This window comes from Callorhinchus milii, unplaced genomic scaffold, assembly GCF_018977255.1.
Source record: "Callorhinchus milii isolate IMCB2004 unplaced genomic scaffold, IMCB_Cmil_1.0 Scaffold1, whole genome shotgun sequence".
NCBI classification, from domain to species: domain Eukaryota; kingdom Metazoa; phylum Chordata; class Chondrichthyes; order Chimaeriformes; family Callorhinchidae; genus Callorhinchus; species Callorhinchus milii.
The window spans coordinates 23635235-23648669 of NW_024704742.1; the positions used below are offsets into that span (position 1 = coordinate 23635235).

Below are 13435 nucleotides of genomic sequence, written 5' to 3' on the forward strand. Positions count from 1 at the left end.
TTACCTAATTTATCCTACACCCAAGTAACTGATAGATACTGACTCTGTGTGCAAGAAAACTGTATATTCCGAGAGAAGAAAAAGGGAATTCAAAAGGAAATAGCTTTCCTATTTTACAAACTGCTGCTAATTTTGAAGCATTGCAGAAACTACATGAAGTGGAGGTGGCAGGGGAAGAAACAGAAGACATCGATGCCCCATTTTTAAAATCTAGATCAAGCCTCTCAGGACCAGACACCAATCCAGGACTTCATTGCTTATGGGTTAGTCACCTCATTTACAAATGCAGGTGTTTCAAGAGAAAATATCTTTAAACAGTTGCTGAATTGGAATACGTCTACCCAGTGAAAACAGAAGCAACTGTGCTCACAACTTAAACAAAATTTAAATCAAGACTACAAGAACGGATGTGCATCAAAAACATGTTTACTCCATAATTGATTTTAATACTTTTGAAAAATAAGCATAACTTACGAGGATTTTGTATCTTTACTGATGAATCTGGATCAGGATGCTGTTTATGCACAACCTGGGTACAAATCTGTTCTGTCAAAATCTGAAAGATAATTTTTTTTACAAAAATTGGTAATGAAACAAAGTAATAGATTATAGATTCATTTTACAATATTATTTGTGACTATAGCAGTAAAATAATTAAAATTTAAAACTGCAGTTTGGGAAACATTCCAAACACAGTACTTTCAATTAACACTAAACCTATCAAATTGTTTTTAAACAAATTCATTGCCATGCCATCTCTTGCACATATTAGAGCAGGTTTCAGAGCAAGTCCTCTGCCATCTCAATCATAGTTGTGATGCAAGGAAAAGAAAAAATATCTAAAACTGAAGTTTAAGAAAGAAAGAACCAGAAAAGTAATTGAATGATTAATTGTGTTAAACAAACCTAAAACATCAGGCAATGAATTGAATAGTTTGCAAATTCAGAGCAAAATACAACATGGAAGTAGTGCAGTTTCAAGAGCAAAGAATCAAGATTTGGAATACGACAGGAAATTAAGCCTCCCACATACTTTGTTGATATAGACAATTGTTTAGACATGCACAACACATAAATCTGGAACATGTGTAGATTTCAAGTATATATTTCATTCTTGAACCAAACTTTCTACCTAATATAACATTTAATAATGTGGCAATTTCCTTGCAACCACAACTCAATTGGAACATTTTCAAGGTACTTTAGCTATGCACACTCTTGGCACAAAATTGATCTAGGACATTGGCTTGTGCGCTTAAAAAGTGCAGAGTGAGAAGCATCTCAATCCCCAGCAGCAACAAATTCTGACAATAAACCAGGCTGCTCCATCATCACAGCACCATGGAGAAATTCGGACACATTTGGTTCAAGTACCAGATCACCCAGATCACAAAAGAGGACTGACTCAATTCCAATCTAATACTTGCATTTCAAATGATGCCTTTTGTCCAGAGGTGTATGGATTGTGGATTTTCTAGGCAGGCTTAGCTAATTTACACACCATATAGAATTTATACCTAGGAAACTAGGCCAACTCTAAATTAGATCCCTAATATTTCAGCTCCCCTCCACCCACCCCCATCCCCACGACATGGAGCCAAGTTACTTAATTAGTCAAGAGGCTAGGTTATACATTCATCATTCCCTAATAAAACAACCAAAATCTTGCATGAATGCTGCAGGAAGGAAATAATAATCCAAATATAATAACTACATGGCCACCCAACTGCAATTTACAAAGGGAAATCTTCCACAGGAGGCCAACTTGTAGAAACTATGATCCAACTGAATAAATCTGGGTGAAATATGAAACACAGAACCCATCTGTAATAAAATATGTCTGCTTAACTACAAAATCTGACTATATGTGTGTTATGTGAAACATTCGCAAAACTAGTTAAAATGAATATGGCATAATACTCAAAAGATAAAGTTTCTACATTATTAAAACAGACTGCTTGATGCTTACCTCATATAAGACATTGTACGTGGTCATGGTAATCATGTTCGTGTGCAACAACAACCTTTCTGCCAGCAAGGAGAATAATCCATGTCCAAGCATGACTTCGGTCTTACGTCTGTAGAAAGCAGTACAGTTTCAATAGCCTGAAAAGTTACTCAATATTCAATTTAAGATCATGACTTGAAAATGAATGATATGCAGCTCAAGTAATTTTGCTCTCATAAATGAAATGCAGGATTTTTCTCCACTATGTTAGACTTTCATCCTAAAATGCCCAAATTTGTTAATTCTCACAACAGTTTGGATGAACAATGTCACCTGCAAAAAGAATTACCAAACAAGAGGAAATGTATTATTTTATTTCTTACTTTGGAGCAAGATGCTTCAGAAAATACCCCATCACTTTTAAAGCTTGTACTCTTATTCCTTCACTTTTTGAAGCCAAAAGTTTATAGATGATCCTGGAAGAACATGACAGAATTGAAAATAGTTGATCAATTAATGAATACATGGTTATATAAAAGATTAACTCTGAAATGTGGTGTGAAGTAGCAACAACATTAAATAAATCAATTAGGAAACTGAGTTCAAAGCGTGCTCATCCAACACATTTTCTTCAATGACCAGGTAAATGTTATTGATATTTATTGTGTTGGGGTTGAGAAAAATAAGCAAGACACCAAAAAAGGAAATGAATGCTCCACTCTTGAGCAATCATGTTTTGTAATTCATAGAATGTACAGCATCTTCTTGATCATAAAATGATGCAAAATAGATTATTCCTTTACAATATTAATTAAAAAAATCTCCTTTTGAAAGTGTCGCTCTAAAACTATCATAGTTCACCAGATTTGCTCAGAAGACCTTCAGCCAAGTGTCGGCAGTTGCCTTGCAGGAGACCGGGGCAAGGGTTCGGTTTGGGGCCCTTACATTTTACGAGACGATGATACTAAATCTTATCAGTGGATCCATTCGGGACCCTAGAATAGCTCAGAGCCCCATACAATTGCATAGGTTGCACAGTCCTAACACCATCCCTTCCCCAGACTACCTGACCTCATCATTCGATAATACCCAGCCTACTGCCCTCCCACCACAGCATCAAGCTTTTTTTAAAAAAATGAGTCCAGTGTACTGGCCGTAACCACCTTCACTGGTTACCTGTTCCATTCGTTAATTACCCTCTGGGTAAAGAAACAATTCCTGGCATTTGTCCTGAAATTCCCTTTGCAACTCTAGTCATATGAACTATTCATCAACTGTGCCATTCTTAATATACAAGAGAAGGGAATTGACTATTAAAATGATTTTTCACTGCTGCTATGCTTCAGGTCAGTCTAGTCTAGGCCCATTCAATGAATCAGTTAGATTGAAAACTGGCCTGTGGCACCAGTTCTCAGTTAAAAACAGAGAGTTGCTTCTGCCTCCAAAATGGGCAATGTAAACCAGGAGGAAGAAGAAAATAGGTAAGTAAAGAACATTTAAAGTCACCTTAACACAGAAAAAGACAAGATTAGATAAGAAAAGGAATAAAACAGTGAGGAAAAAGAGGAAATGCAAGCAAACTTGTTTACCAAGTTATTTACTGAAAATAGATTTTAGTGCATAAAAGCATAGGTTTCATTCTACAATAACAATTCACACTTCAGAAATATTACAATTGCATTATTGTTATATTAATTTTCCAGATGTGAAAAGTATAAATTGTATTGTATTTGCCTTATTAGGGCGTGCAAACTTAGATTTCTCTGAATTTACCAGCAATCTAAGGGTTACAAAATTGGTATAAATTATCATTGCAGAAAAGTATTATTCCTTCCTCAGTCCAATAATTTCAAAATGCAACTGCTGGAAAAGAAAATAACCATAACCAACTTTCAACTCCTAACAGACTGATATCATGGAGTCGCATTGTTGAGAGCTAAAGATTCAGATTCACGTCTCCACAAATAGTTACTACAATTTACATAAATTCTGTGAAACATTGAGACATTTCAATGATGTGATAAAGTGCTTATCAAATGTAAGGACTAGTATTTTCTCTCACCCCAAACTTGTCAGAAGTTATTTATAATGAATACATTTTTAGTTTATTACTAAAAGGACAGATTAGCAATTGCCTTGCTTTTGCTGGAAGAAGGGTCGGAGACGAAGATGGAAAATAGTGTAAAGCCATTTGAACTTAATTACTTTTATCATGATGACACCAAAAGAAAAAAACCTCAAACATCAATATCATGGTTCAATGGCAGTGATTATTCTCATCACAAATGCAGACACCTTGTAGCTTTCAGTCTAAGCTCTTCTAATTACTAATCGGACAGGTCCATCAAGATGTAAATGTCAGTCTTCATTTTGAATACTAATCAAACTAACAGTTTTCCAAACCATAATTACTCTTGAATGCAAGTACACTAAATATCATCAGATTTAGTGTGCAAGGTAGATTGCAGATCCCATTGGGGTTCAATTAAACAAGAAAACTAATTTTCAACTTACAATGATTTCACAAGGAAAAACATTACATTACAAATCAACTTGTTAAAATAACTTGGCACTACTCAAACAAAACTTTTTTAAAAAAAAACTAGTGTAATGAATCACAGTTTAAAAGATATTAGTTCCATCCAGCAATTCCTCACACAGCTGAAGCCCAACATCAAAGGAGAGATATGGGACAAAGAAAAAGCGATTGTTCTTATTTTCCTCCTAGGGCCACGCACGAGAGCAGCATTGCCATAGAGCTAGAAAACTGACGTTCAAATGTCAATCTTTGGGAGAGGGCAACAAAGAAAAGAGCTCTCAAAATACTACTGAACAAAGATTTGCATTAAATATTGCCTAAAAATGCACCCAAGGGTACCTAATTTGCACACAATCTCTAGCACAATCACAGGTCAACTATTACAATTGACAAGGAAACAAGGAAGAAGGAAGTTAGAAGGAAACAAGGGCAACAAAAAAATGAAACATTTCAAATGAAGAATACTACTCTGACAAATGTTTGATGTTAAACATCAAAATTCAAAATGCTAATTTTCAATAAGACGAAGCAACATTTAAATGGGTTTATCGAACATAAGTAATATTTAAATATTTTACCGCATTCCATTCCGCTGATCAAAAGCAGGAATCATGGATCCTGGGTGCTCAGCCATCAGAGCTACAAGCAGCTGTAGAACATCCATGAGATTGTCGTCCTGAAACAAATATTTTTCGTTAAACATTACCAGAATTAACAGAACAAAATCCACAAATTAAGTTAACCAGAGATTTTGTCTTTTGAAAATTTTAATACCAGTGTTCCCAAAATAATAAGTTGAAGTTTTACAAGCTAATTTCACTCATGAAATTAAATATTACAATAAACATTTTTTTCCAAAGAGAATATTTCCCAAATAACTATTTAAAACCTCTTTTCTGGTTATGGGAGAGGATATTGACCACATTTTATGATCAATACTCATCTTTGCAATTTAAATGTTCTCCAAAAAAGATTTGAATGCCTGAGGCTTAGGTAAAAAGTTAGCAAAATAAATAGAAGAGCACGAGTTGGTACTAAACTCAGCTGGTACTAAATTGATGAAGTCAGTTGCCCACTGCATTCAACTAAACAGGAAAACTAACACTTAAGACTAAATCAAAATATTCACCGCTTTTACAAATTATTTAAATACATGAAAACATTTCAAATTACAAATCCCTCACTTATTTGGGTAAGAAAAATGTAAGCTAAAATTCTGATAAATTCACTGAACAACTGGTCATGTGTTATGTGTGTATTCACTGACATGCCAAGTACAATAAGATAGCCAAATATTAAGTAGCAGCTGCTATTTAATTTGTCTTCAATTTTGCTGACAAAGAAAAAAAACATTGATATTAGTAATTTGAAATCAATTATAAATTACACGATAGAATATCAGACCAACACTGAAGCTCAATTTTGCACTGGCTCATCAAGGCTTTACTTCACTGGATTCCCCCCAATTCCATCCTATAATATTCCCACGTGTTGAAGTGAATATGAATTCATACAATTACGCAAAACTGCCTTAAATTTTCCTGCTCCTTACATACATCTTTGCCAATATATATCACGCGTAAGGGGCAATTGGCAAGCAATCTGTTCCCAGGCAATGATGATCAAGCCATCTAACACGAAGTACTGACCATCCCTATCCTCCATCGACTGCTTCCAATTTGCACTCCATTTCTACTGTCTCCTCTCCCTTGTCTCCCCTCTTCTGATAATTTGGTTCAATTAAGGAACTCGTTACATCAGGATTCACACAGGTAAATCTACATTCAACCACTCTAAGGCAGACTGCACAATGTGTGCCACCATTTGCCTATACTCGTTTTTAACAGCAGAGCATGGAATTTGTATTCAACAGCCTGAAATGGCAGTTTACCTTCATCAGAAAGATTGAGAGCTCTAATCACTGATTTGTGCTTCATACTCAACTTATGATAATCATCACTTGGAACTAAACAAAATACCAGAAAAATCTCTCAATATTCCTCATGATTACTAGCACATTACTGTATATTCAGTTCCGTGCATCAATTGTGTGAAAAACTAGTTCTTCTATACAAGTGATAAATCCTATAAAACAATTATTGGAATAAATGATCATTCCAGGCAATTCAGAACAAAATCCTGCACTCTCACATTAAAAATCTGTATGAAGCAGCCTTTCTGTTGCTGTCTTTACCTGTTCTTCTCTTCTAACTCCCTGACTGGTACTATTGCTCTGTGATGGCAAGAATGAGGAAAATTGCAGTAAAGAATTAGTGGGGAAAAAAGCAGAACTCCTTCACAAATACTGAAGACTGACAAGATCCCCAGCTGTTAAAAAGCAAGAAAAAGAATATAAGAAGGCGTTGTTGTGCTAGATGGCAAGATATTTGTTGTTTTTGCGCAGCCTTAATTCTTCAAAGGAATGCTACACTAGAATTATTAAATATTAAAATCATCAATTGTTGTTCACAAACCACAAGCGATTGTCCAAAATAATTTCACTGCCTATTTCAAATCTGAAACCTGTTCTTGACCTCAGTTAAACTGAACACCTACTTTAAGGAGTGTTTACTACCATACTTATAATTCTAGCTAGACTGCCATCTGGTGGCAGAACCTCATTTCCTTTTTCTAAAACCACAAATCTCCTACATCTACCAGTTAGTCAGTTTATGGTTATTTATATCACATGATCATGAGTTTCAGTACTTTCCATCTGCTCTCACTCCCTCATACATTTGTCACCAATACTTTGAATGTTTTTCTTCATTTTAGTACCAAAAAGTAAGATACAAAGTATTCATCATATTAGATATTCTATATGTTTTCTGATTCCTCTGGCCTATGCATCATTTCTGCTCCCTAAAATATATTTAAAAACTAGAAACTTACTGTGAAACAGATGAGTACTATGGAACACAAAATCAGTATGCAGTAGATTTAATAAAATTAAGTAATTTAAAGTGCAATTCATGCTAGCTTACCTCGTGCATAGTGAGAAGATAGTTGAGAATACTCTGCAGTTCATCTTCCTTAATGCCATGATCCTACAAAGCAAAAATAGTTGATGATTTATAAAATATTAACTGCATAAGAAGTTAATTTTCTTTTGAGCACATCCCAGTTGCTCAATCATGGGATAGGTGCCAAAATAGATGAAGTATGAGATGTAACTGGCTACAGGGAATGTTTCAATAGTGCCACAGTTCTGGAACTGATCTTATAAGGATCACAGGTACTGATTGTTTTCTAACTGGTATTTCAGGCTGCAAACTCCACCTACTATAGCTCAGCAACATTTTAACTTGGGACAATTATGTACTCCTAAAAAAATCTGTCAACATTAACGGATGATGTTATTTATTTTCCATATTTTGGTTCTCACCTTCATTATCAATTGTTTCACAAAAAGTAGCAAGAAAGCTCGCAGGGAGAGAATCTCCTTCTGGTTAGGTCTGGGGCCATCTGGAGAGGGGGAGAAAAGTTACAACTCTGCATAAACAATTTTAAGAAATTGATTAATCAACACCTTACGTGGCATAGAAAGAGATTCAAGCAAATTTTAGTTTTAAAACTCCATCAATGACTCAATGAACAGTGCACCACGTAATGTGGTTCCAAGCAACAGAGACAAAGCATCAGGTTTAGTCCTTTCCTCTACTGAATTTGCTTTCCTCAGTCAAATAGTCAGAGAATGCAAATATTATAATACTATCAAAAGGTGTTAAAAATAGTGCAATATATAACTGCCACAATAAACTATTTTAATTTAATGAACCAGTCTAGCTTTTCTTTACCGAGGCCTTTGGGAACCACTCCACTACGATCCTGTGGATTTACTACCCAGTAAAAGTACTTTAAGGTGTGCATTATCTGAAGTACAGTACCAACTCTCCGAACTGCATTGTAAATGGTAGCTGTACTGATGAACTCAGTAGACAGGTACGTGTAAAGTTGTAGCTGGACCTTAAGTTGAAAAAAGAAACAATTAGATTTAAAATTATGAATCCACAAGTGAATTTTTGACAAGAATAACAAACAAACAGAGCACAGAAAAGATTCCAAGGCCTTTCAGTCCAACCTATACCTTTCAAACGGGCAAAATCTATAATAATAATCCTTGCATTTGATATAGTGCCTTATCACTTCTTCAAAAACTCTCAAAGTGCTTCACAGAATATACTGCAAAGTATATTTTGTGAGCAAAACGTGGCAGCCAATTGCACACAGCAATGTCCCACAAACAGTCGTGGATTGAATGACCAAATTATTATTATATTTATTATTTTTTTAGGGATTATTACCCCCAGAAAAGTGATTCATCAATCGGCAAATAACCGGATTTGTATTTACTGCTAGGTGAACAGAGTTGTGTGGAGTATGGAAACTTGCCCAATGTTTCACCCTGCTGAGGAATCGAATCGAGGTCCTCTCGCTTGCGAGGCAACTGCTCTAATGAAAGGTACAGGACTCCACAAAGCTATCCAACCATCCAGGTCACTACACCCACCAGCTCTTGGGGAAGATATTTCTGGTGGATATTTCCAGTTTCCAAAGTTAACCAAGCAAAAACTCAAGAATATGCATGCATAGTCATATGTTCACTGTTCAAACATGACTTCACTGATTCCAAACAAAGGACTCCTTCTACCCCTGCCTCTTAAAATCATTGGAGTATATTACTTTTTTTCTGCTCCTTCCTTATTCTTATTCCTGCATGCTCATATCTGCAACTGTATTTTTAAACAGTTTGCAAATTTTTGATTTAAAAAAATCACATTATTGATAACTTGTATTTATTTAGTGTCTTTCACAAAATAAATGTCAAACATCCCATTCTACTTTATAAAATATAAATTAGAAATGACGCAGCCAGCAATCTGGGTCATCAACATCCCTGATAATGAGATGATTAACCAATTAATTGGGTGCCCAAAACCAGACAGTACTTCAAATGAGGTCTGATCAACACTCTGTATAATAAGTACGTCATTGAGACGTCTCAAAGCGCTTCACAGAATATATTGTAAAGTGGATTGACTGTGTATTTTGTTGGCGAAATGCGGCAGCCAATTGCACACAGCAATGTCCCACAGTTATGGATTGAGTGATCATTTTTTTAAAAAAAACTGGAGAACTAAATAACTATAACTATAGAAACACCTTCTGACTTCTATATTGCAGGCATCTTGAAACAAAGGCCAGCATCCAATCCCATTTGCCTTATGCACTTTTTTCTGCACCTGCAAACTAGATTTTAATGATTTGTGAACCCCTAAATCTCTCTGCTCATCTACCCCTCCTTGTAATTCCCCATTTAGAACATACTCCCCACTGCGATTCTTCCTCATACTTTGCACTTTTGTTCACATAAAAGTCGAATTGAATCTTTATCAGTAGGCACAAAGTGAACTTTAAGAAACTGAGTCATTTTGCTTGATAAACAATGTTATGTTTAACACATCTATTTTACTAGGCCTATGCATTGATTTACTAATGTATGTGAATATAATTAAGCTAATTCACTTCACAAATGCACCAATATTTGCCCACAACAATATTAATATCAAAATAAGCAATTTTAAATTAGAAAATCTACAAATTTAAGATTGCCATAACAAGCACATTTTAATATATTCCAAAGGCAGAGGGTTTACCTTGGCTGGAGCATGGATCCAAATAGCAGGATTCAAAAGAATATGGTCACACAGCTGTTTAAGCAGACAGCCTCCATTTTGCAAATTGCTCAGATATTTAGCAAAAGCCAAGCACAGGTCTAACACGGCTCTGGTGATGTGAATTTTGGAAGACTACAAAGAAAAAAGAAAAAGCATTTTCTTGAATCCATTTTGTTACAATTCCAATTTACTACAGCATCAATGGTAATATGAGGAGAGGCAATGTCAATGCTTAAGCTTAGTAATGTTACACTTCCACTGGATTGTATTTACCCTAGGGAATAACCAATTCTCTGAAATTTATTACATTGCACGGGAAGCAATAATTACAAGAATTGAGAAACTGTTTTGGAATGATGTGCTAGAAGGAATGAACCACAAAGGTCCGTGCTTGAATTTACAACTGTAAATTATTGAAATACCTCTGTACATTTTAAACATGTATGCAAAAATCAACATGCATTTATATAGCAACCCCCACACAGGGTAGCGTCTCAGAGCATGACATTACTAGGCAGTTCACTATACAGTAAACACAGGTTGAAAAGGCATCACAATTTAAACTTATATTGACAAGTTTTTGTGGCAGTGGTCTGTTGAAATATTGTATGTCCATATTGTTAGAAAAACAACAATAGACAGGTTTTACGTAGATATCCGTTGAAAATTAAATGCATCCCTTTTGAAGAGATCTGGGACTTAAATTGATAAGAGAAAATGGAATGAAGTGGCTGAAACGGATCCTAAGTTTAATGAGTAGCAAAGCAGCAGAAGTACAGAAGCTATAGTGCCGTATTATCCATCTGTATGGAAGATTTCATCAGTTTTCAAAAAGACCACTAGATGGGGTATCTTGCCTATGTGAAAATCAGTAGGACTGGATTATGGCCCATTCAGCCAACAGTACACAAACTGAGCATTTATAAAAGTTAACCATTTTAAATGTATAGATTGTTTCAACGAAAAAATGTATTGTTCTAAATAGCTTAAATTTGCTTCCTTTAATGTTGGATCAAAGTAGAATAAAACACTTCCTAATACGAGTTTATAAGGTTCTTCCAATCAAATCAATTAGTAGAAATTGGGCAGAATTCCAACTCCAATCATTACCCTTTTATTATTTAACTTTTTGGTCAATTTAAAAATAGACAGCCATAAAGACCATATGGTTTCTTGGGACCTGTGCAGAGCACATGTTAAGTTACACATTGTACAGTGTTTGCAGATGCATACATTGAAAGTGTAAAATAGCTCTGGAAATTCTTTGCATGAAAAATAGCAGTACTGTAACGTTACCTTTTCAAGGCTATATCCAATCACCAGAAAGCCCTTGCAGGAGAGGATCTGTTCCTGCATCGCCACAGAGTTCTTCAGTAATTCCATTATAAATGATAAAAGAGTGGAACTAAATAATGAAAAATTAGGTTAAAAATCAAACAGTTGTACAAGTATGACAGAATTGAAAATATAAATAACATTTTACTTTATTATATTTGATGACACAATTCAATCTGGCCAAATTGAACATTTAAGTAACAGTTGAATGTTTAGAAACGGTTCTGCTTCCCAGCGCCTTGGGACGTCCTCCCAACATGAAAGGCGCAAATGTAATCTTGTTGTTGCTTTCAGTTAACATTTAGGGGCATTTGTGACTAAAAGGTAGATTGCTAAAATATTTCATAGTAGATGTAGCACATTTCACTTAATTTTAGTTAATTTTCCAAACAGAATCTCTCCAGAACAATCTATATCCAACTATAAATATTTCCCAATTTCAACTATTTTTAAAACACAAATATATATGTAGTCTTGTCTGATTCTCTACCCTCACCAGTAACTTTCCAAATCATACTGCTCCCTTTGTAAAAAAAATAATTAGTTTCTTATTACATTAATTTTGCGCAGCTCCAACTAATTAAAATGCCTTAACGCAACTAGCAATTTCACTTTGGATTGCTTGAATAGATAATCAGCCAGAGCAGACTGTGATAGATCTCGTATCCTCTTACCAGATTGTGGTATCAATTTGGTCCGAAGAAGGCTGACTGTAGTCAAGTTGTGCAAACAATGGAAAAAGCACCTGGACACCACCAATTGAATGTATAGCACTTTGTATGGAATGTGTGACAACGGCTTTCACATCCTACATTTTTTTTAAAAAGGTGAAAGGCAAAATTAATGCAAATATATTGCACGCAAATGCGCAAGAAAGAACTTGCTTATTCCGTGTCCATATTTTCACATGACTGGAATATTTAAAACAAACTAAAATAATGAAATAATTGGACTTCCTTGCAATGCAATGACTTGGGTCCATAAATTAAATCACGTTATAATAGGTCGCATTACAAAAATGGTCAGCACTTTGAATCCACAGCAGATACCAAAGCCCAATTGTAGTTGGATATTTTGAAGTTTTCACATCCTAGCTTAATTTAACAAAACCTTCAAGCAGCACAGAAAAGTTCACTCATCTGATCAGTGGGGTTTCAACAATAAAGTGGACTGTCATCCACTTCCTGGTTTGGACACATCAATTCAGATTCACGTACTGCACTGTTAATGTAACCAGTAACAAGTATCTGACGTTTTAAACGTTAATTTTTAACCAACGAGCCACAGCGTGCATGAGAGACACACACAGAGAGCATGCAAGAGCAACACAGAGAGAGCACAAGAGTGAGAGAGATTGAAAGTGAGAAGAGCTGGCACCATGTGGTACTACAGTGAGAGTAAAACCCCTGCTATAATAATTTTCATCACTTTAGCCGATTTATAATTTGGGTGATGTCCAATTATCCTCATCTGTAAAATCCCAATTAGTGTAGATAATCAACTCTACTGTAATTAATTGGGGAGGCAACCAGAGCGGACAACGTGCACAGATTACTTTCTGCTTTGAATTTGAAAATACTCGAGGAAAAGGCAGAAAAGACAGTTCATGGAGAAAGCCACCTCCATTGATTCGCCAGACTAAGGATAAAGGACGGGAATATTGTAAACTGATCATTAAAGCTACTGTTCTAACATTATCTTTTATAGTTCACTGAAATCCATAACATACTTCAGTATCTATTTTACACACACGTATATTGAATACTGACACATAATTTAATTTGTAAATGTATTTCTTTGCTTGTTAAACTTTACTAAACTTGGGCTCTGATGCTCTTTGTCCTTTATAGATGTTCGGCATTCAATCATTCTTTCCATTAAAAAAGTTATTAGTTGTGCTACAGTTTTACCTGTACAGTGGATCTGCTGACAGAA

At 35.2% G+C, this 13435-nt stretch overlaps 1 protein-coding gene across 2 annotated transcripts in view; it reads right to left on the reverse strand.

The window, feature by feature from the left end:
• lrba (LPS responsive beige-like anchor protein) overlaps nt 1-13435 on the reverse strand; it is a 430270-nt gene that overhangs the window by 369471 nt on the left and 47364 nt on the right. The window contains exons 10-20 of one of the 2 annotated variants that reach the window (XM_007904021.2): nt 12175-12308; nt 11462-11570; nt 10145-10297; nt 8285-8453; nt 7873-7952; nt 7472-7534; nt 6682-6720; nt 5066-5163; nt 2332-2424; nt 1970-2078; nt 475-556 (exon numbers count right to left, since the gene is read on the reverse strand). In XM_007904021.2, coding sequence (XP_007902212.1) covers nt 475-556; nt 1970-2078; nt 2332-2424; nt 5066-5163; nt 6682-6720; nt 7472-7534; nt 7873-7952; nt 8285-8453; nt 10145-10297; nt 11462-11570; nt 12175-12308 — 1129 coding nt within the window. The remainder of the gene's footprint in view (nt 1-474; nt 557-1969; nt 2079-2331; nt 2425-5065; nt 5164-6681; nt 6721-7471; nt 7535-7872; nt 7953-8284; nt 8454-10144; nt 10298-11461; nt 11571-12174; nt 12309-13435) is intronic. The other variant, XM_007904022.2, reaches the window with a different exon arrangement.